The following is a 21,938-nucleotide window of genomic DNA, read 5'->3' as shown; positions in this document are numbered from 1 at the left end:
TTGGAGAACGTTGGTGATTTTGTGTTAAACTCCGGCACCGAAATTACAGTCCCAGTTATGAGCAGCTCGCAGCCATGTAATAATCCTTCATTGATTTGCATTTAATTGAAATAACTCGCCCCGTGAACATCCAGTCATCAGAAGCATTGCTTTGTATCAGATAATTAGCTTTCATGCCTTATGATTAGGGATGAGCGAACGTGTCCGTTACGGACACATCCGCACCCGGACACCGGCTTTGCCGAACACTGCAGTGTTCGCGCGTAAGTGTCCGGGTGCCGCCGGGGGGCGGGGAGATGCGCGGCGGCGCGGGCGGCAGTAGCGGGGAACAGGGGGGAGCCCTCTCTCTCTCCCTCTCCCCCCCACTCCCCGCCGCACCCCCCCGCGCTGCCACGGCGGCCCCCGAACTTTTTCGCCCGAACACTGAAGTGTTCGCAAAGTTCGGTGTTCGGGCGAAAAAGGGGCGGAGCCGAACGTGTTCGCTCATCTCTACTTATGATACATTATTTCTTCATTCTTCTCTCTAAGTGGTTGGGATATCATAATGGGGGTTGACCAGAATTAGAAAAGGGTTTAGAATAGGGGCGCCCACCCACTAGCGTTTTTTTCCCCTGCGAAATTCGCAGCATTTTTTTCTCTGCAGGGGTCTATGGGACTTGTAATGTTAAAATCGCGCAAAATTGCAATTTACCGCGAAATCGCGATTTTGCGCGATCGCGATTTTAACATTACAAGTCCCATAGACCCCTGCAGAGAAAAAAATGCTGCGAATTTCGCAGGGAAAAAAAACGCTAGTGGGTAGGCACCCTTAGAAGAGTTTTTTTTTTTAAAGAAACAGCGCCACATCTGTCTTATGGGTTGTATCTGGTATTGCAGCTCATCTTCATCGAGATTGAACTGCAATACCACATACAACCTGTGGAGAAGAGTGGCGCTGGTTCTGTTTACATTGAGATTTCTTTTTCTCCGTCCAATGCAAATATTGCCTTGGGACAATGACTGGACAAAGGAGGCTTCTGTCTCTTCTGCCCAGGTGGCACATCATATTAATAATGCGCCATCAATGTGATCTGCAGACTATTCTCCACTCTGTTGTAGAAGACATCTAGGTCTTCTCTGTGGGGACAGAGCAGCTTTCAGTTGACAGTCTTTCCTTCTTCTTGCAGGATTGACAGTCTCTCCTTCCTCTTGCAGGATTGACAGCCTCTCCTTCCTCTTGAAGGATTGACAGCCTCTCCTTCCTTTTGCATGATTGACAGCCTCTTCTTTCTTTTGCAGTATTGACAGCCTCTCCTTCTTCTTGAAGGATTGACAGCCTCTCCTTCCTCTTGCAGGATTAACAGCCTCTCCTTCCTCTTGCAGGATTGACAGCCTCACCTTCCTCTTGCAGGATTAACAGCCTCTCCTTCCTCTTGCAGGATTGACAGCCTCACCTTCCTCTTGCAGGATTGACAGCCTCACCTTCCTCTTGCAGGATTGACAGCCTCTCCTTCCTCTTGCTGAATTGACAGCCTCACCTTCCTCTTGCAGGATATACAGCCTCTCCTTCCTCTTGCAGGATTGACAGCCTCTCCTTCCTCTTGCAGGATTGACAGCCTTGCCTTCCTCTTAAAGGATTGGCAGCCCCACCTTCCTCTTGTAGGATTGACAGCCTCGCCTTCCTCTTAAAGGATTGGCAGCCCCACCTTCCTCTTGCAGGATAGACAATCTCTCCTTCCTCTTGCTGGATTGACAGCCTCTCCATCCTCTTTCTGGATTGACAGCCTCTCCTTCCTCTTGCAGGATTGACAGCCTCTCCTTCCTCTTGCAGGATTGACAGCCTCTCCTTCCTCTTGCAGGATTGACAGCCTCTCCTTCCTTTTGCATGATTGACAGCCTCTTCTTTCTTTTGCAGTATTGACAGCCTCTCCTTCTTCTTGAAGGATTGACAGCCTTTCCTTCTTCTTGAAGGATTGACAGCCTCTCCTTCCTCTTGCAGGATTGACAGCCTCGCCTTCCTCTTAAAGGATTGGCAGCCCCACCTTCCTCTTGTAGGATTGACAGCCTCGCCTTCCTCTTAAAGGATTGGCAGCCCCACCTTCCTCTTGCAGGATAGACAACCTCTCCTTCCTCTTGCTGGATTGACAGCCTCTCCATCCTCTTTCTGGATTGACAACCTCTCCTTCCTCTTGCAGGATTGACAACCTCTCCTTCCTCTTGCAGGATTGACAGCCTCTCCTTCCTCTTGCAGGATTGACAGCCTCTCCTTCCTCTTGCAGGATTGACAGCCTCTCCTTCCTCTTGCAGGATTGACAGCCTATCTTTCATTTTGCGGCCACTCTGCTCTTTCTTTCCTGAAGCTTTTTGTTAGGACTGGATGTAAGAGTCTTGTAACTTTGTAGCTCACCGCAGACATAGGATATCTTGTAGCCATCTCCACCTTCCCATCCATAAAACGTGCCAGCCAAACCAACTTATCATTTTTATGATGGAATGGAGATATGTGACTGTCAGACAATTTTTGGTACAGCTTTAATGTAATCAGTGAATCCATAGGAGCAGTAGTGTGTATGCATGTGAATCAAAAAGTTTTAAAAATTCCAGAAAGTCCCCACAATGAACGGTATTTCTGAGGCTCCAAATTCTTTAATGTTGAATTGGTTATAAACTGAATGACCCCTTTATAAACAATTGGTTGTTCCCTGACCCCAGAGTGCAGCGTAACATCACATGACGAGTTTTCGGTGCATCAGTTTCAGTGTGAATCCACATTAGATGGGAAAATCAAGCGATCTGAGTGATTCTAACGAGGCCGGGTCATCGGTGCTAGACTAGCCGGGGCCGGGATGTCACTGCCAGCCGCGGGGGGGGTTCTTGTGTAACGGTGTGGAGAGTATACAGAGAATGGTGTGATCGAGAAAAACATCCAGCGAAAGGGGATCCTGTGGTTGGAAACAACTCATCACTGAAAGGGGTCGGAGGAGGATGTCAAGAATCCTTCTGATGAACAGGGCTACACAGTCGAGGGCAGCCAAATTTGATGTTGGTACTCCAACTACTTCCAAATGCACAACTCGCTGTTCATTAGCACGGATGGATATAACAGCAGACGACCATTTCCAGTGCTATTACTATCTAAGAGAAACAGAGAGACGAGACTCCAGCGGGCAAAAGAGCGCAAAAATTGTATCACTGAGCAGCGGAAAAACATCCCCTGATCAGATGGATCCAGATTTCTGTTGCACCGTGCTGAAGGTAGGTCAAATTTGGCGCAACCAACATGAATCGATGACCCCTTCCTTTTCAACTGGTGGAGCAGAGGCGTAACTTGAAGCTCCCAATGAAAACCTGTAAGAGGGTCCCAACTATAATGCTTTATTCATAGTACTGGGCTCCCTATATGGAGAAGAGAGGCCTTATGGGCCCCCTAAGGCTCCTGCAACCGCATCCTCCGCATCCCCTATATTTACACCCTTGGTATGGAGTCCTCTGATATGTGTAGATGGATGCCATGATGAATTGCTGCGCTTCTAAAGGCCATGGAGGCTCAAAAAGCTACTAGATGGGGTCTCTAATATACTGGCCATTCAGCGTATCGCCTTTTTCCGTTACAGTTTTTTTTTTTCCTTCAATTTATTGTATCCCATTAAAATTCCACTTTTCGTCGGTATTCAAGTTGATGGGCAAAAAAATTACATCAGCGATGAACAACGGGAAATGTTAAAATGACACATTTCAGTAGAATGTTATTTCTGCGCCCGTTCTCCATTAAGTATATGCTGGGCTGCCGGTCAACAATTGCCGCCATATTAAAGAAATCAGGAGGCTTTTAAAATACCTTTTTACAATATTGCTAAGTAAAAGCCATCGGAGAGTGGGTTATATGTGTTACTCAACAGGCGGAAGGGTCCTACCTGACAGAAGACTGAGCCATAAAGAATAGGGTCACCTCCAGGGGTAGAGTTCACAGCTTGTCCATATGGGTGTCTACCTCAGTCTGAAGACCCCATAGACCTTCAACAGCTGTCGGCCAAATGCTGGATTGGCTTGGAGGTGTTTCACCCGCTCCCCCATACGTATGAACATTCAGCTCGTCTGAGCAAGGAGGGTAAGCCGTAGTCAGGCAGCTCTGGTGGCGACTTACCTCCTGGGGAACAAAAGGATTGGACTTTGAAATTCAGCAACCCTGATCCCTCTTCCATCAACGATGTCTGTTGGGGGAAAGTTGAGCCGCCCTCATACAAATTAGAGAGTCATCCAAACCCAACATTATCATTGGGTTGGACAAACTAAACTCTAGTATGGAAGAGGGTCTTAAAGGGGTTGTCTGGTTACAGGATAGAAGATAAGTTGCTAATCGGTGGGGGTCTTACCGCTGAGATCACCACTGATCACGAGAATGGGACTCCGATCAGCAGAGTCACTATGGGGGTCGCTTCTTCCTCGGCAGCAACGTCACCATGAATGGAACACTGGTGGAGCATGCGCAGTCAACGCTCCATTCACTTCAAGGGGGCTGACAGAAATACCCAAGTGGGTTTCGCTTGGGTATCTTGGCAGTCCCATTAAAAGTGAATGGAGCACTGACTGCGCATGCTCGGACAGTGCTCCATTCAGTCTTGTCCTTAGTGCGGGTGGTGCAGTTAGCTTGCAGGGAGGAGGACAAGGACAGCCCCCCCCCCCCACATAACCATCATCGGGGGTCTCAGCACTGATGAGCAAGTTTTACCTTGGTACAACCCTTTTAATAGGGCTGACTATGGTAAAATTTACTGAGAAGCACATATGCCACCACTGTTGCTGAAATCTAGTGGTACATCTATTGTGATAGTTGCCCTCACTGGAAGTCAGGTGAACACTGCAGCCAATCAGAGCCTGCAGCATCACGTTCCGGAACTCTTGCCATCATGGCACTCAGAATGTGACCCTGATGCCAGGAAAACGAGTGCTGCTGCTGTAGCCTCTGATTGGCTGCAATGGTCACCTGGTGACGGCATCTATCACAAGTGCCGGGACCACAGCGGGGCAGCAGAGGGATAAGTAAAGCTCTGTTTATTAAAGTCAGCCCTGCTAAAGGGATGTTATTTGGTAACTGGACAACCCCTTTAACTTTTAAGCGTAGTACATGGCCATTTCCCTCCGTCCCATAGAAGTGAACAGAGTGGTGATTAGCAGCCGTGAGTCACATGTGGCATTCAGATGTATTGGTCTTAGGATTCCTGGATGGTCCCAACAATCGGACCCCCAGCAATCAGACATCCTGTGGAATGGGGAAAAATGTCTTTAATGGGAAAACCCCATGAGAGAGGCGATGTAAAGGGTTTCGGTCAAATGCCCTTCCTTTCGGTGAAGAAATACCATTCACCCTCCAAACGATAACGAATCTCTTCCTGTGCTGTGACCTCGCATTAGCGACTAATCATTGTACGCAGCGATGTAGCCTCTGCAAATACCACGGCCGCGGCAGCTGACATCACACCGCGCCGTTCATTTGTTCTCATTATGGCGGTAATTAGACCACTGATCTTCTTAATTTTTGTCTGGATCATTAAGCAGGTTAAGTATCTGGCCGCCGGCCCGCTCTTCGGTGACCCGGCTTGCTGATTGACGCTGCAGCTTTCCACCGCAGTGCTGGATGACAGGCAGCTTGTCTGCTTAATGCTTCTGATAAAACCCTTTTGTAGAGGTGGATCGACCATAGGTTCTACAGGAGAAACAGGAAGAAATCCCGGTAGGCCGGTCAGGTCATGGGCTAGGTTGGTCAGGCAGGAACACCTGAGCAGACGCCTGGACTCACTACACTCCAGTGGGCTCACTGCATCTGAATTAGGGTTGACTAAAGATGGAGCATTTACTTCAGGTCCCGCTTGCCCTTCGGCTCATGGCGACCAGGGAGCAGTTGTAAGCTGGCTGTGGTGGGGGACCTTTTATCCCAAAAGGCAGTGTGGCTGCGTAGCAGGGAAGAGCTGCCAGCGCCAGAGCCGTCATCGAGCGGCCGTGGCGTCTCCTAATTTAAACATTCTGCTTCTTTTAAAGAGCAGAACTGGTGCGATTGTAGACTGCGCGCAGAGAAACAAGCAACACATGGATGGCATCTGGTACTTCTTGTGTTGACCCCTCTGCTAGTAATTTGGACGCATCTACAGCATGAGGCCACTTTCAGATTCTTTACAGGATTGGGTTCCCAATCTGCCCCTACCCAATGGCAACGCTCTATCACAGAGGGTTTTAACAGTTCTTGTGGCTGGTGCTGTGGTTGGCATTGTTATGGGGGCATGTGGGGGCGGTTTGATAGTTTCATTTTCTGTATAGTTTATTTGCTTTTGAAGCTTAGTGTTATGAGACCTTGTTGCTTTGAGAAGTGGGTGGGGAAGGATGCGCAACCTCAGAGCAGCTTCTAGCAAGAGGGTGGTTAGTTGGAGGGCAGCGGTGAGCACAGCAACTGCTTGAGTTGTCCTGAAAAAGCAAACAGCCCTACAGCAGTTGGAAGAGAACTGTTGTGCTGCTGTGAGCATATTCAATTATGTGGTTTTGTTTGCAGGAATATGGGAATATGGGAACAGCCATTCTATCCCATGCCCGTTTTAAAAAAATTGTGCTCGGCCCAAGCCAAATCTACTGTGGCCCGAACCAGGGCATGAGGGAGTTATTACTTTCCTACCCACTCTAGAGGAGAAGAGCATGATGACCCCTCCTGGGTAGAGTTTTGCATACAAATCTTCCTCCTGCTGAGGGCGACTGGCCTGACACCCCATCTTGAATTCCTCCTGAGGTCTGGGAGAAACCTCAGCCCAACCCTCAGAACCATTGTAAACACATGGAAAAGAGACTGTGATAATCAGCAACATACAACCTTAAAATTTGGTGGCGCGGCCTCTGATATTTGGCAATACAGTCTCTAGTACTTGGCAACACAATAGACCTGGCATGTGTAAGGAGGGAGCCCAGGCCTAGTTTATGCTGTAATGAGCTCTGTTATGCTTCCTATAGTTATGTAATTTGGATGGTGTAAGGGCGACCTCTACTGGCTGTCACATGCTACTGTAGTTTGTTTATTTTTCTGTGGAGTGTTTGCGACTTCCTATTGGCTAAAGATGTCAGGTGGGAGATTTGGAGGACTTGAGATTATAGAGAGCTGCAAGTTGGAGAGCAGTTTCGATGGTACTGAGACTTAAGAGAGACTGCATTGCCAGGAGAGAGAGCTGCCAGAGGAGCGAGAAGTAGGCTATGGAAGACAAGGAGGACGTGTCCTGGAGAATCTGTGATTGTTAGAGAGGGCCAGCGGCAGAACTGACATTACTGAGAGAACAAAGCTGCAGGGACTACAGAAACAGCGTGGAAACAGCGGAGTGTACGTTGAGCGTACAGGAGACTCCCCCAAGGTGAATGTGTTCTGCGCTATAACCTGCAGGAAAGTGTGCAGCCCCTTCTTATTCCATAAGGTAACAATCCTGGGGATTTCGTATCTGGACACTACAGGTATGGCTTCTGCCACAGCGGGAATAAGAAATAAGTTTCATCTTTCAACAGGACGGGGCGCCCCCCATTGTCAAAATGACATCAGAAGTGAGCGGCGACTACCAGACAGATGGATTGTCCGTGCAGGTGGTGACGATAGTGACTTCTTCCTCAGTCTCCATGTTTCCAGGACCTTACACCTTGTGATGCCCACCTTACCACCCACCATGATCTGCCGCATCCCTGAAGCCATTGCATCCGTCACTCGGGATCCACTACAACCTGACTACAGGTTCCATGTGTGTCCAGTGACAAAGGGGTCACATTGATCACCACTGATGGGCAGAACATCAATCTCTGCTGTCCTGTACTTAGACAGAAATACAACAGCGCCCCCTTCTCCAATCGAGTGATCTGATTCAGTCAAAACTCTGAATTGTAAACTGCAATAACTCCGGAATAAAGTATCCTCCAGAAATAACCAGTCACCAGGAAAAGTTCTACGATATTTTTAGAAAGAGTGTGCTTCCTTTAATTAATTAATCCCGTGCCCAGAGGCACGTGTGACGCACAAGAGGTCCGACCTAAAACACACGTAGAGCGCGGCAGCCTATATAAAGGGCAAATAAAATAATTAGTGACAGGATAAGCCAAGTGGAGCACCTGTCGTAGGCTGAGCTGATCACCTTGTATGCCTGTAGCCATGCCACATGCCCATAACATAGCGTGTGAGTGGCGGGTCTAATTAACCTCACACTGAGTAGATTAACCCCTTCTGGGGATGGGTTATATCTTTATGATGAGACCCCGTATTCACTTTTATATCGATTCTAAAGCCCTCAAGAAAGTCGCCCATTTTGACCTTAGGGACCGGAGACATTTTTGAAAACATTTGCCATCTTAAATTCTATGGGTCACAACTTTTTAATTTCACGTGTATGCAGGTATGTGGAGTCTGGTCTTTTTTTGGTTGATTTGTGGAGTTTTCAGCTTCACTTTGGAGTATTCAGACTCATTGTCAAAAAAAGTCCCTCCCCTCAGAAGTTATCAGGATGAAACGTTCTCTGTGTGATTGTAACCCTGATATAAGTGATTACAGAGCAGAGCAAAATGGGCATTTATTGTGGAGAACTGACCCTTGTAGGGAGGCTCTAGTGCCCTGTTTTACCACCTCTAGATTAGATACAAGATGTGATACGGTCAGGCATGGGGGCTCTAGTACCCTGTTGTACCGCATCTAGCTTGGATACAAGATGTGATACAGGCAGGCATGGAGGCTCTAGTACCCTCTTGTACCGCCTCTAGCTTGGATACAAGATGTGATACAGGCAGGCATGGAGGCTCTAGTACCCTGCTGTACCACCTCTAGCTTGGATACAAGATGTGATACAGGCAGGCGTGGAGATCTATTACCCTGTTGTACCGCCTCTAGCTTGGATACAAGATGTGATACGGGTGGGCGTGGAGCTCTAGGACTCTGTTGTATCGCCTCTAGCTTGGATACAAAATGTGATACGGGCAGACATGGAGCTCTAGTACCCTGTTGTACCGCCTCTAGCTTGGATATAAGATGTGATACGGGTGGGTGTGGAGCTCTAGTACCCTGTTGTATCGCCTCTAGCTTGGATACAAGATGGGATACGGGCAGGCGTGGAGCTCTAGTACCCTGTTGTACTGCCTCTAGCTTGGATACAAGATGTGATACGGGTGGGCATGGAGCTCTAGTACCCTGTTGTACCGCCTCTAGCTTGGATACAAAATGTGATACAGGCAGGCGTGGAGCTCTAGTACCCTGTTGTACCCCCTCTAGCTTTGATACAAGATGTAATAAGGGGGGCATGGAGGCTCTAGTACCCTGTTGTACCGCCTCTAGCTTGGATACAAGATGTGATATGGGTGGGCATGGACGCTCTAGTACCCTGTTGTACTGCCTCTAGCTTACATACAAGATGTGACAAGGGGGGCGTGGAGGCTCTAGTACCCTGTTGTACCGCCTCTAGCTTAGATACAAGATGTGATAAGGGGGGCATGGAGGCTCTAGTACCCTCTTGTACCCCCTCTAGCTTGGATACAAGATGTGATAAGGGGGGCATGGAGGCTCTAGTACCCTCTTGTACCCCCTCTAGCTTGGATACAAGATGTGATAAGGGGGGCATGTACCTGCATGTACATGCTCTAGTACGCTGTTGTATCACCTCTAGCTGGGATACAAGATGTGATACGAGCATGGAGGCTCTAGTACCCTAGTGTACCGCCTTTAGCGTGGATACAAGATGTGATATAGAATGGAGTCTCACAGGTTCTGTATGGTTTCCTGCAGTATATCGGTCAACATTTGCTGTAACTGAGCCTTTAAATCGTGAAAACTCATAAGCTGTCAAAGTTGGCATCCCAGATTGTCCCATAATGTTTTAGTGCTAATAATTCTTGCCATCAGGCAGCCACAGAAGTGTGACAATGTTGTGGGGGCTCCTGTGACCCCCTTGTGTGTGCGGCCGAGCATTATGCTGCTGGAAGCCGCCATGAGAGGAACACATGTGGCTGCAGGATGTCCTGAACATATCGCTGAGCTGTCATTGTCCCTCCTACCACTACTAGGGGGGACTGACTGTCATACACAATGGCCCCCCAGACCATCACACCAGCAGGGGGCAGTGTGCCGCTCCACACCAAAGGCAGGATTGAGGCGCTCACCCCCAGGTCTCCAGAAATTAACATGGCCGTCGTCAGCGCCCAAACTAAACCTGGATTAGTCACGGAAGACAAACTGTTTCCCTTCCGTAGCGTCCAGTTTCATCGTTCACGACACCACTGCAAACTTAGGTGACAGTGGGTGTCAAAGGCCATACTGGTGGTCTGTAGGGGGCGTCCTAAGCCGGGTCACCTTGTGTGCCCTCACACACCCACTGGTCCCAACACCCCATAACAGTCTGGTCAGATGTTCCTTTCTACTGGTGGTCTGTAGAGGGGTGTCCTGAGCCCGGTCACCTTGTGAGCCCTTACACACCCACTGGTCCCAACACCCCATAACAGTCTGGTCAGATGTTCCTCTCTACTGGTGGTCTGTAGGGGGCGTCCTGAGCCCGGTCACCTTGTGTGCCCTCACACACCCACTGGTCCCAACACCCCATAACAGTCTGGTCAGATGTTCCTCTCTACTGGTGGTCTGTAGGGGGCGTCCTGAGCCTGGTCACCTTGTGTGCCCTCACACATCCACTGGTCCCAACACCTCCTAACAGTCTGGTCAGACGCTCCTCTCTACTAGTGGTCTGTAGGGGGCGTCCTGAGCCTGGTCACCTTGTGTGCCCTCACACATCCACTGATCTCAACACCCCCTAACAGTCTGGTCAGACGCTCCTCTCTACTGGTGATCTATAGGTGGCGTCCTGAGCCCGGTCATCTTGTGTGCCCTCACACATCCACTGGTCCCAACACCTCCTAACAGTCTGGTCAGACGCTCCTCTCTACTAGTGGTCTGTAGGGGGTGTCCTGAGCCTGGTCACCTTGTGTGCCCTCACACATGCACTGGTCCCAACACCCCTAACAGTCTGGTCAGGCACTCCTCTGTACTGATGGTCTGGAGGGGGCGTCCTGAGCCCGATCACCTTGTGTGCCCTCACATATCCACTGGTCCCAACACCCCCTAACAGTATGGTCAGATGCTCCGCTCTACTGGTGGTCTGTAGGGGGCGTCCTGAGCCCGATCACCTTGTGTGCCCTCACACAACCACTGGTCCCAACACCTCCTAACAGTCTTGTTAGAACGGTCGGTTGGGGACAATTCAGAGATACGACCATCCAGCTTCTCACATCCCAATAATACGCCCCCTCTGGTAACGGGGTGAAATCTCTTCTCTGCATCGTAGAGGCATCTAGTGGCCAACAAGCTCTACACAAGCAGAAGAAGAGGTCACTACACACAAGGAGCCTCCGAGAGCCTCTTATAGGCCAAGGGGGGAACCACTTTTAGGGCGTCCGGTGACAAGACCGTTCATCTGATCACCACAACTGCCATCATTTACAGATCTGCCTGAGATGGAACCGCAGGATGGGGTTTACAGCAAAACGACAACTTCTTCTAGGTTTGGGATGGTTTTGACAATGAGAGAATAATTTTTATTTATTTTTTTATTTAATCATTTTTATAAAATTCATAAAATCGCTACATGATTTGTCTAACGCATGGGCATGTGTTGGGGTATACCTAATGTACTCTGGTATTATGTCTGGACAGCACTTCAGGCCTCTTTTAGGTCCCAGACCGTCAGTTTAAAATAACGCTGGACAACAAAAATGCACTTGAAAATTTTTCCTTTCTCAAAATGGTTAAACTGCCCTAATTTTGGGTCGAGAAACACGAATATGACATTAGATTTCGTTTATTAGCGCTGGTTTTTAAAATATACTAATCTCCAGTCAAAATACTGAAAATACGGGTTGAAGTTCTTTCTTCTCTCCAAATAACTAAACTAGCTTAATTTTGGGTCGAGGAAAGTGAATGTGACCTTATATTCTGTTTAGTCGGCCGAACTCTAGATTTATAGATACACTGACTTCAAATAAAAGGGCTTAATCACATGACCGGATTCTCTAGTCACTTGTACTCCTTCTCTGGGGCGTCTCCTGTCACCGTCCACCAGTAGTCCGCAAGGAGAGAAGCTTCCATCTTCCCTGATACCTTCCTTCCATTTTCGATATATCCTGATGGAATCATTACCATGTTCCTCACTCGCGGCACCACACTTGTCTGGGGAGAAGTCCAGGTGAGAATGGAGGAGATGGATTTTGAGTGACACATTGTATCCTAATCGTTGGTACTTTTCTAGAAGTTTATTCCTAATCTCAATGTAGTTGTCAACTCTCCGATTTCCCAGGAAGCCGTGCACAACATATTTAAATGCCTCCCATGCTGCTTTCTTATAACTCTGAAGAACTTGCTCAAAGTTTTTCTTTTTAGGAAGATGACAAATCTGCGGGCCAATGAAGATGTCTTCTTTAACTTTAGCATCACTGAGCTAAGGAAATTGCCTTCTGAGGTTCTGAAAAGCTTCTCCACCCTGGTTCATACCCTTTACAAAGCTCTTCATGAGTCCAGGTTTTATGTGTGGAGGGTGCTTAACTTAAATGGGCTACATCTCAAAACCAAGAGCCAACTCAAGGTTTTCAATCTCATTTTAGTTTCTTCCACGATGAAATGATTAAGAAATACCCATTTTCAAGTCGAAAAGATTTCCACTGTTGACCAGTGTAACCCGCCTGGCTATTTGAATGCTGCTGGAAAAGTGTCCAATCTCATTTCTTTATATAGAAGCCAATGGGGTGATCAGTTGGTTGTCTGTTGCTCCTGACACACAGTACTAAACAAACAGCTCATTTTGCCAGCGAAAACCAACTCTGGTTGGACATTTCTCTTACATGTCGGTCAGTCAAATGAATGGCCCTCCATGTAATACATGAGTGGCTTTAGTTCACTACTAGAGATGAGCGAACGTACTCGTCCGAGCTTGATATTCGTGCGAATATTAGCGTGTTCGGGATGCTCGTTACTCGTAACGAACACCATGCGGTGTTCCGGTTACTTTCAGTTTCCTCTCTGAGACGTTTGCGCGCTTTTCTGGCCAATTGAAAGACAGGGAAGGCATTACAACTTCCACCTGTGACGTTCAAGCCCTATACCACCCCCCTGCTGTGAGTGGCTGGGGCGATCAGATGTCACCCAGTATATAAATCGGCCCCTCCCGCGGCTCGGCTCAGATGCCTTGTGAGTTAGCTGAGGGAAAGTGCTGCTGCTGTAGGGAGAGTGTTAGGAGTCAGTGTAGGCTTCAAGAACCCCAACGGTCCTTCTCAGGGCCACATCTACTAGTGTGCAGTACTGTGTTAGCACAGTATTTTTTTTTTTTTGTCCAAAATTGGATCTGCAGAGCATTGCGCCCAGCAATAGGGACAGAAGTGGTGGTTAGGCAGGGAGAGTGTTAGGAGTTAGTGTAGGCTTCAAGAACCCCAACGGTCCTTTCTAGGGCCACATCTATCCGTGTGCAGTACTGTCCAGGCTGCTGTTAGCAGTGTTGCATTTTTTTTTTTTCTCAAAACCGGCTGTGCAGACCATTGCACCCGGCATTAATACTACAGGGATAGAATTGTGTAGGCAGGGCCAGAAGACATTTATTATTCATTGAATACACGCAGTGGGGTCTTCCCTTTGCTAAAAAGGAAAAGAAATTATATTTGGCCTGCCTGTGTCAGTCCTCAGGTCTCCGTGTACGTGTGTGCTGCGTGTACTACGTACAAAAATCAGACGCAACCAGCTACGGTTTACTGCAGCCTAGCGCCATTGTCTTTCCTGACTGGCAAATACCTGCTCTGCTAGAGTTAATAACTCTGCTACACTATAGTTGTGTGACACTTTTTGAGGGCCACACCACAGATATTAAACTTCTTGTTCATTGAATACACGCAGTGGGGTCTTCCGTTTGCAAAAAAGCGAAAACATTATATTTGGCCTGCAGGCTTGCGCCAATTTATTTCCTGCCTGGGAAATCAAATCACTGGTAATACAGCATGCTGAGGGGTAGGGGTAAGCCTAGAGGACGTGGACGTGGACGTGGCCGAGGACGCGGAGGGCCAAGTGAGGGTGTGGGCACAGGCCGAGCTCCTGATCCAGGTGTGTCGCAGCCGACTGCTGCGCGATTAGGAGAGAGGCACGTTTCTGGCGTCCCCACATTCATCGCCCAATTAATGGGTCCACGCGGGAGACCTTTATTAGAAAATGAGCAGTGTGAGCAGGTCCTGTCCTGGATGGCAGAAAGTGCTTCGAGCAAGCTATCATCCACCCACAGTTCTGCGCCGTCCAGTGCTGCAAATCCGAATCCTCTGTCTGCTGCTCCTCCTTCCTCCCAGCCTCCTCACTCCACTACAATGACACATGCTCAGGAGCGGGAAGACTCCCAGGAACTGTTCTCGGGCCCCTGCTTAGATTGGGCAGGAGTGGTTCCTCTCCCACCAGAGGAGTTTATCGTCACTGATGCCCAACCATTCGAAAGTTCCCGGGGTCCGGGGGAAGAGGCTGGGGACTTCCGCCAACTGTCTCAAGAACTTTCTGTGGGTGAGGAGGACGATGACGATGAGACACAGTTGTCTTGCAGTGAGGTAGTAGTAAGGGCAGTAAGTCCAAGGGAGCAGCGCACAGAGGATTCGGAGGAAGAGCAGCAGGACGATGAGGTGACTGACCCCACCTGGTGTGCAACGCTTACTCAGGAGGACAGGTCTTCAGAGGGGGAGTCAAGGGCATCAGCAGGGCAGGTTGCAAGAGGCAGTGCGGTGGCCAGGGGTAGAGGCAGGGCCAGACTGAATAATCCACCAAGTGTTTCCCAAAGCGCCCCCTCGCGCCATGCCACCCTGCAGAGGCCGAGGTGCTCTAAGGTCTGGCAGTTTTTCACAGAAACGCCTGACGACCGACGAACAGTGGTGTGCAACCTTTGTCGCGCCAAGATCAGCCGGGGAGCCACCACCAACAGCCTGACCACCACCAGCATGCGCAGACATATGATGGCCAAGCACCCCACAAGGTGGGACGAAGCCCGTTCACCGCCTCCGGTTTGCACCGCTGCCTCTCCCCCTGTGCCCCAACCTGCCACTGAGATCCAACCTCCCTCTCAGGACACAGGCACAACCGTCTCATGGCCTGCACCCACAGCCTCACCTCCACTGTCCTCGGCCCCATCCACCAATGTCTCGCACCGCACAGTCCAGCCGTCGCTAGCGCAAGTGTTGGAGCGCAAGCGCAAGTACGCCACCACGCACCCGCACGCTCAATCGTTAACCGTCCACATAGCCAAATTTATCAGCCTTGAGATGCTGCCGTATAGGGTTGTGGAAACGGAGTCCTTCAAAGCTATGATGGCAGCGGCGGCCCCGCGCTACTCAGTTCCCAGTCGCCACTACTTTTCCCGATGTGCCGTCCCAGCCCTGCACGACCACGTCTCCCGCAACATTGTACGCGCCCTCACCAATGCGGTTAGTGGCAAGGTCCACTTAACTACGGCCACGTGGACAAGCACAGGCGGGCAGGGCCACTACATCTCCCTGACGGCACATTGGGTGAATTTAGTGGAGGCTGGGACAGAGTCAGAGCCTGGGACCGCTCACGTCCTACCCACCCCCAGAATTGCGGGCCCCAGCTCGGTGGTGGTATCTGCGGCGGTGTATGCTTCTTCCACTAAAGCACCCTCCTCCTCCTCCTCCTCCTCAACCTCTGTCTCGCAATCTAGATGTGTCAGCAGCAGCAGGACGTCGCCAGCAGTCGGTGTCGCGCGGCGTGGCAGCACAGCGGTGGGCAAGCGTCAGCAGGCCGTGCTGAAACTACTCAGCTTAGGAGATAGGAGGCACACGGCCCACGAACTGCTGCAGGGTCTGACAGAGCAGACGGACCGTTGGCTTGCGCCGCTGAGCCTCCAACCGGGCATGGTCGTGTGTGACAACGGCCGTAACCTGGTGGCGGCTCTGCAGCTCGGCAGCCTCACGCACGTGCCATGCCTGGCCCACGTCTTTAATTTGGTGGTTCAGTGCTTTCTGAAAAGCTACCCACGCTTGTCAGACCTGCTCGTAAAGGTGCGCCGGCTCTGCGCACATTTCCGCAAGTCCCACACGGACACTGCCACCCTGCGCACCCTGCAACATCGCTTTAATCTGCCAGTGCACCGACTGCTGTGCGACGTGCCCACATGGTGGAACTCTACGCTCCACATGTTGGCCAAGCTCTATGAGCAGCGTAGAGCTATCGTGGAATACCAACTCCAACATGGGCGGCGCAGTGGGAGTCAGCCTCCTCAATTCTTTTCAGAAGAGTGAGCCTGGTTGGCAGACATCTGCCAGGTCCTTCGAAACTTTGATCAGTCTACCCAGGTGGTGAGCGGCGATGCTGCAATCATTAGCGTCACCATTCCTCTGCTATGCATCTTGAGAAGTTCCCTGCAAACCATAAAGGCAGCCGCTTTGCGCTCGGAAACAGAGCCAGGGGAAGACAGTATGTCGCTGGATAGTCAGAGCACCCTCCTGTCTATATCTCAGCGCGTTCAGGAGGAGGAGGAGGAGGATGAGGAGGATGAGGAGGAGGGGGAAGAGACAGCTTGGCCCACTGCTGACAGTACCCATGCTGGTTGCCTGTCATCATTTCAGCGTGTATGGCCCTCGGAGGAGGAGGAGGAGGAGGAGGAGGATCCTGAAAGTGATCTTCCTAGTGAGGACAGCCATGTGTTACGTACAGGTACCCTGGCACACATGGCTGACTTCATGTTAGGATGCCTTTCTCGTGACCCTCGCATTCAACGCATTCTGGCCACTACGGATTACTGGGTGTACACACTGCTCGACCCACGCTATAAGGAGAACCTTCCCAGTCTCATTCCCGAAGAGGAAAGGGGTTCGAGAGTGATGCTATACCACAGGACCCTGGCGGACAAGCTGATGGTAAAATTCCCATCCGACAGCGCTAGTGGCAGAAGGCGCAGTTCCGAGGGCCAGGTAGCAGGGGAGGTGCGTAGATCGAGCAGCATGTACAGCCCAGACAGTGCAACAGTCTTTAAGGGCCTGGACAGCTTTATGGCTCCCCACCAAGACTGTGTCACCGCTCCCCAGTCAAGGCTGAGTCGGCGGGAGCACTGTAAAAGGATGGTGAGGGAGTACGTAGCGGATCGCACGACCGTCCTCCGTGACGCCTCTGCCCCCTACAACTACTGGGTGTCGAAGCTGGACACGTGGCCTGAACTCGCGCTGTATGCCCTGGAGGTGCTTGCTTGTCCTGCGGCTAGCGTCTTGTCGGAGAGGGTGTTTAGTGCGGCTGGGGGAATCATCACAGATAAGCGTACCCGCCTGTCAACCGACAGTGCCGACAGGCTTACACTCATCAAGATGAACAAAGCCTGGATTTCCCCAGACTTCTCTTCTCCACCAGCGGACAGCAGCGATACCTAAGCAATACGTAGGCTGCACCCGCGGATGGAAGCTACGTTCTCTCTCACCATCCAAAACGGGGACATTTCTGCTTCATCAATCTGTGTCTAATATTCCTCCTCCTCCTGCTCCTCCTCCTGAAACCTCACGTAATCACGCTGAACGGGCAATTTTTCTTAGGGCCACAAGGCTCACTCATAATTTTTCGAAACAATTTTTAGATGTTTCAATGCGCTTAAAAGCATTGGAACTTTAACTTGAACCAATTTTTCGTTACACTGGGCTGCCTCCAGGCCTAGTTACCACTTAAGCCACATTAACCAAAGCGATTAATGGGTTTCACCTGCCCTCTTGGCTGGCCATGGCCAATTTTTTTCAGGTACATTAGTACTGTTGATACAGCAATTTTTGTGGGCCCTCGCCTACAGTGTAATCAAATAAATTTTTAGCCCACCTGCATTAAGCGCGACATTACTACCTCAGCTGTGTTGGGCAATGCAATGGGATATTTCTATGTACCGCCGGTGGCTTCCTGGCACCCACCCAGGCAGTGGGTCCACAGGGAGTTAAACCTACATGTGTCCACTTGTAAAGAACCCCAGTCTGACTGGGGCATGCAGTGTGGGCCGAAGCCCACCTGTATTACGCACGACATTACTACCTCAGCTGTGTTGGGCAATGCAATGGGATATTTCTATGTACCGCCGGTGGGTTCCAGGGAGCCACCCATGCTGTGGGTCGACAGGGACTTCACAATAGGGAGTTGTACCTGCCTGTGTCTATGAATTAAAAAGCCCGGTCTGACTGGGGCATGCAGACACCTTGACAGAATGAATAGTGTGTGGCACATAGGTTCCCCATTGCTATGCCTACGTGTGCAGCTCCTGATGGCGGTGGCACAGGATTCTATTTCTCATTGCTTCTGTACAGCATTGTGGGCTATCGCCCCGCCCCTTTTAAAGAGGGTCGCTGCCTAGCCGTGCCAACCCTCTGCAGTGTGTGCCTGCGGTTCCTCCTCATGGCAGACGCACTTCTAAATAGACATGAGGGTGGTGAGGCATTAGGGCAGCTGAAGGCTGCGCAGGGACACTTTGGTGTGCGCTGTGGGGGGGGAGGGGGGGCGGTTGGGCAGCATGTAACCCAGGAGAAGTGTCAGTGGAGTGTCATGCAGGCAGTGATTGTGCTTTGTTGGAGGTAGTGTGGTGCTTAGCTAAGGTATGCCATGCTAATGAGGGCTTTTCAGAAGTAAAAGTTTTTGGGAGGGGGGGGGCCCACTCTTGCCGCTATTGTGGCTTAATAGTGGGACCTGTGAACTTGAGATGCAGCCCAACATGTAGCCCCTCGCCTGCCCTGTCCATTGCTGTGTCGTTCCCATCACTTTCTTGAATTGCCCAGATTTTCACACAAGGAAACCTTAGCGAGCATCGGCGAAATACAAAAATGCTCGGGTCGCCCATTGACTTCAATGGGGTTCGTTATTCGAAATGAACCCTCGAGCATCGCGAAAAGTTCGTTCCGAGTAACGAGCACCCGAGCATTTTGGTGCTCGCTCATCTCTATTCACTACCTCTCCATTCAGGTTCGGAGAGTGGAGTCTCAACCAGGGGACCTTCTATATCATATCCCTGTCGATAGATGTTCAGTGATTCTTTTTCACAACATAACATAGTTAACGCCTTTAGAACCAGAGAATTTAATTTTTTTAATTTTAGATTTTTTTGTCCCCGCTTGCCAAGAGTCATAATATTTTAATTTTTCCATTGACATAGTTGTCTGAGTTAGAAAGATAGATAACATGACTTGAAAATCTTACCCAGATGGTATTACAAACTATATCTGTAAGGAGATGTTGATAGATAAAGTCCTGTGATTACAGCAGCCTCTGCTCTGATTCATTAAATGTGTAGGAGTGTGCTAACAGGGAAGAGGCATGGGGGGGCTGACAAGTGTAAAGTGTACCAGCAGGCTTGTAGTGATAGTGACTAGTGATGAGCGAGTATACTCGCTAAGGGCAATTGCTCAAGCGAGCATTGCCCTTAGCGAGTACCTGCCCACTCGAGACAAAAGGTTCGGGTGTCGGTGCGGGGGAGCAGTGACTAGCAGCAGTCAGCAGGGGGGAGAGAGGGAGAGAGAGATCTCCCCTCCGTTCCTCCCCGCTCTGCCCCACAGCTCGAGCAATTGCCCTTAGCGAGTATACTCGCTCATCACTAATAGTGACCCAAATGGGATGTAAGCTTGTAGGCTTGTAGCAATAGTGACCATGATCAGGCTGCAGTTCCACTGTATCTGTAATATGGCAGACAAATATAATAACTTCCTGTGATTTTGGAAGAAGAGATCTGTAGCACGAACAGCTTAGCTTTGAAGGCAAGGACTCCACTAATGTTGTTCACATGAGGATCCAAGAGTGCTGGAAAATCTTAATTTTTGGAGGCATGGTGTAAATTGATTGAGGCAAGTTATCGACTGTCTTCATGGGGTCAGGAAGGATTTTTTTGCCTTGCTGTAGATCAAACAGTTATATCAGTGATTGACTGAACGTAATAGACATATACCTTTTTCACCTAAGTAGAAGTTAAAAGTGTTGTAGAGGTTTGGAAAACATGACTGCTTCTTGGAGGAAAAAAGCCATAATTTCCTAACCATTTCCAATTCCTTTAAATTCCACCTGCCTTGTGATTGGTGCCCTTTAAATAGATTTTCTGGGCAAATTCTATTGATGACCCTTTTTCAGGTTAGGTCATCAATAATTAATCGTCAGGGACTTGCCACTCGAGATGCCCTGCGATCAGCTGATCGTCTGGCCCACTGTCAGTTCTGCAGGGTCAGATATCATCATCGGGGTTGGAGGCGGAAGAGTCTCAGGGGACTTCACTCCCATTGACATCAATGGGAGCACTATTTCCTATTACACTTACCTAGTGCCAGAAGTGTAATAGGAGGCTTCAGCTCCCATTGATTTCCTTGGGAGTGAAGCCTTCTATGACGCTTCTGCCTCAGACCCCAATGATGACATCTGGCCCTGCTGCACTGAAAGGGGGCTGGATGATTAGCTGATCGCTGGAGATCCTAAGTGACAGGTCCCCAATGAATAGAATATGCCTGGAAAACTCTTTTAAGCCCATTTGAGAGGCCACCTAAATTGTCATAGTATTTACCCCTTTTTGCTGTATATTCTTCTTTTGTGTCCTACTATAAATTAGTGGATTCATGGCTGTTCCCATTGACCAGTCTACCACGATGAATCCCACCATATGCTTGCACCTATATTGGATATATCTTTATAATGCATCCATTTTTGTATTCATAGGTTTGCATTGTAGAGTGTGAAGGAAAGATCTACTCCAACTCCATGTGGGGTGTATGCAAAACAGTTCTTATAAAGTCATCGATACGACTCAGCATGGACAGTTTCGAAGAAGACTTTAAACCCTACAACTTGGAAGACAGTCAGTTTACCAGCAACTTCAAGCGACTGAGCGATCTCACAAATCTGGTTGATTTAAGTAAAGTTAAGGATGAAAAAAGACTGTCTAAAATTAGTAACCTGATCCATGAACAAGGAGAAGAAGAAGATACCAGCATCGATGGAGGAGAAACTACTCTGGGGATGAGCGCCGGCCCTGATGAACTTGGGGACTTGCAGGATCCTACAAATGCTATGGCTAAGCGGTTTGGTGGTTTTGTAAAAGGAAAATATAGCTACCGGAAATTCATGGGTCCATCAAAAGATCTTCAGAAGCGTTATGGAGGCTTCATTGGTGTTCGAAAGTCAGCCAGGAAATGGAACAATCAGAAGAGGTTTAGCGAGTTTCTAAGGCAATACTTGGGAATGTCCACACGTTCCGCGGAGTATGATAGCTTCACCAATGATATGAAAGAACTGAACGAGCAAAATGAAATCTAAGACTTCTCTTCATTGATGCACATACTTATTTTGATTTAGAACTAAGAAGGCAGAAAGTCAACCTCCACCTCAGAGTATACTTTAAGGATTTTTCAAAAAATGTCAATGGTATGTCGGCTGATGGCTACCGGATGATGTTCGGCTCAGGTCCTAAACCTGGAGAGCTCCACCAATCTTAATTAATGTCTAATATTTCTTTCCGCTCATTTCACATAATATTTATGTAAATATATTGCATGCAAATGGGATCTCACTTGGCACTTAGGTTGAATTCTTTCATTGATTAAACATTTACTTTTGCCATGACTACACATTCCTCCTAGAATAATAAGGTGTGTCCATGGACCTGTGGAAGGTCACCAGAGATTTGCTAGTTTTCGACTAAGGCTGGTACAACGTTATCTTTAAGGAGATTGTCCTGGGTTGGATAAACATGGCTGATTTCTTCAAGAAACAGCAGCACAGCTGTCCAAAGGATTGTGTCGGGTATTGCAGCTCCGTCTCCTTCACTTCAATGAAGCTCAGCTGCAAGACCCGACACAACCCAAGGACAAGTGGCGTGCTGATTTTGGAAGGGAGCAGCCATGTTTTGTCCTTTAGCTGTCACAATATAGCATAAATATTGAATTATCATGAAAAGTCATGC

The 21,938-nt window shown here is 49.2% G+C and overlaps 1 protein-coding gene across 2 annotated transcripts in view; it reads left to right on the top strand.

The window, feature by feature from the left end:
• The window catches only part of PNOC (prepronociceptin), a 132,477-nt gene extending 110,930 nt beyond the window's left edge, over positions 1–21,547 (top strand). For both annotated transcript variants that reach the window (XM_066589150.1, XM_066589148.1), the window contains exon 3: positions 20,696–21,547. In XM_066589150.1, coding sequence (XP_066445247.1) covers positions 20,696–21,292 — 597 coding nt within the window. In that variant the 3' untranslated portion in view covers positions 21,293–21,547. The remainder of the gene's footprint in view (positions 1–20,695) is intronic.
• Positions 21,548–21,938: the final 391 nt, after the last annotated feature.

Source organism: Eleutherodactylus coqui, chromosome 1 (assembly GCF_035609145.1).
Source record: "Eleutherodactylus coqui strain aEleCoq1 chromosome 1, aEleCoq1.hap1, whole genome shotgun sequence".
NCBI classification, from domain to species: Eukaryota; Metazoa; Chordata; class Amphibia; order Anura; family Eleutherodactylidae; genus Eleutherodactylus; species Eleutherodactylus coqui.
The sequence above is the reverse complement of the archived record's forward strand: the minus strand, read 5'-3'. Positions and strand labels throughout refer to the sequence as shown.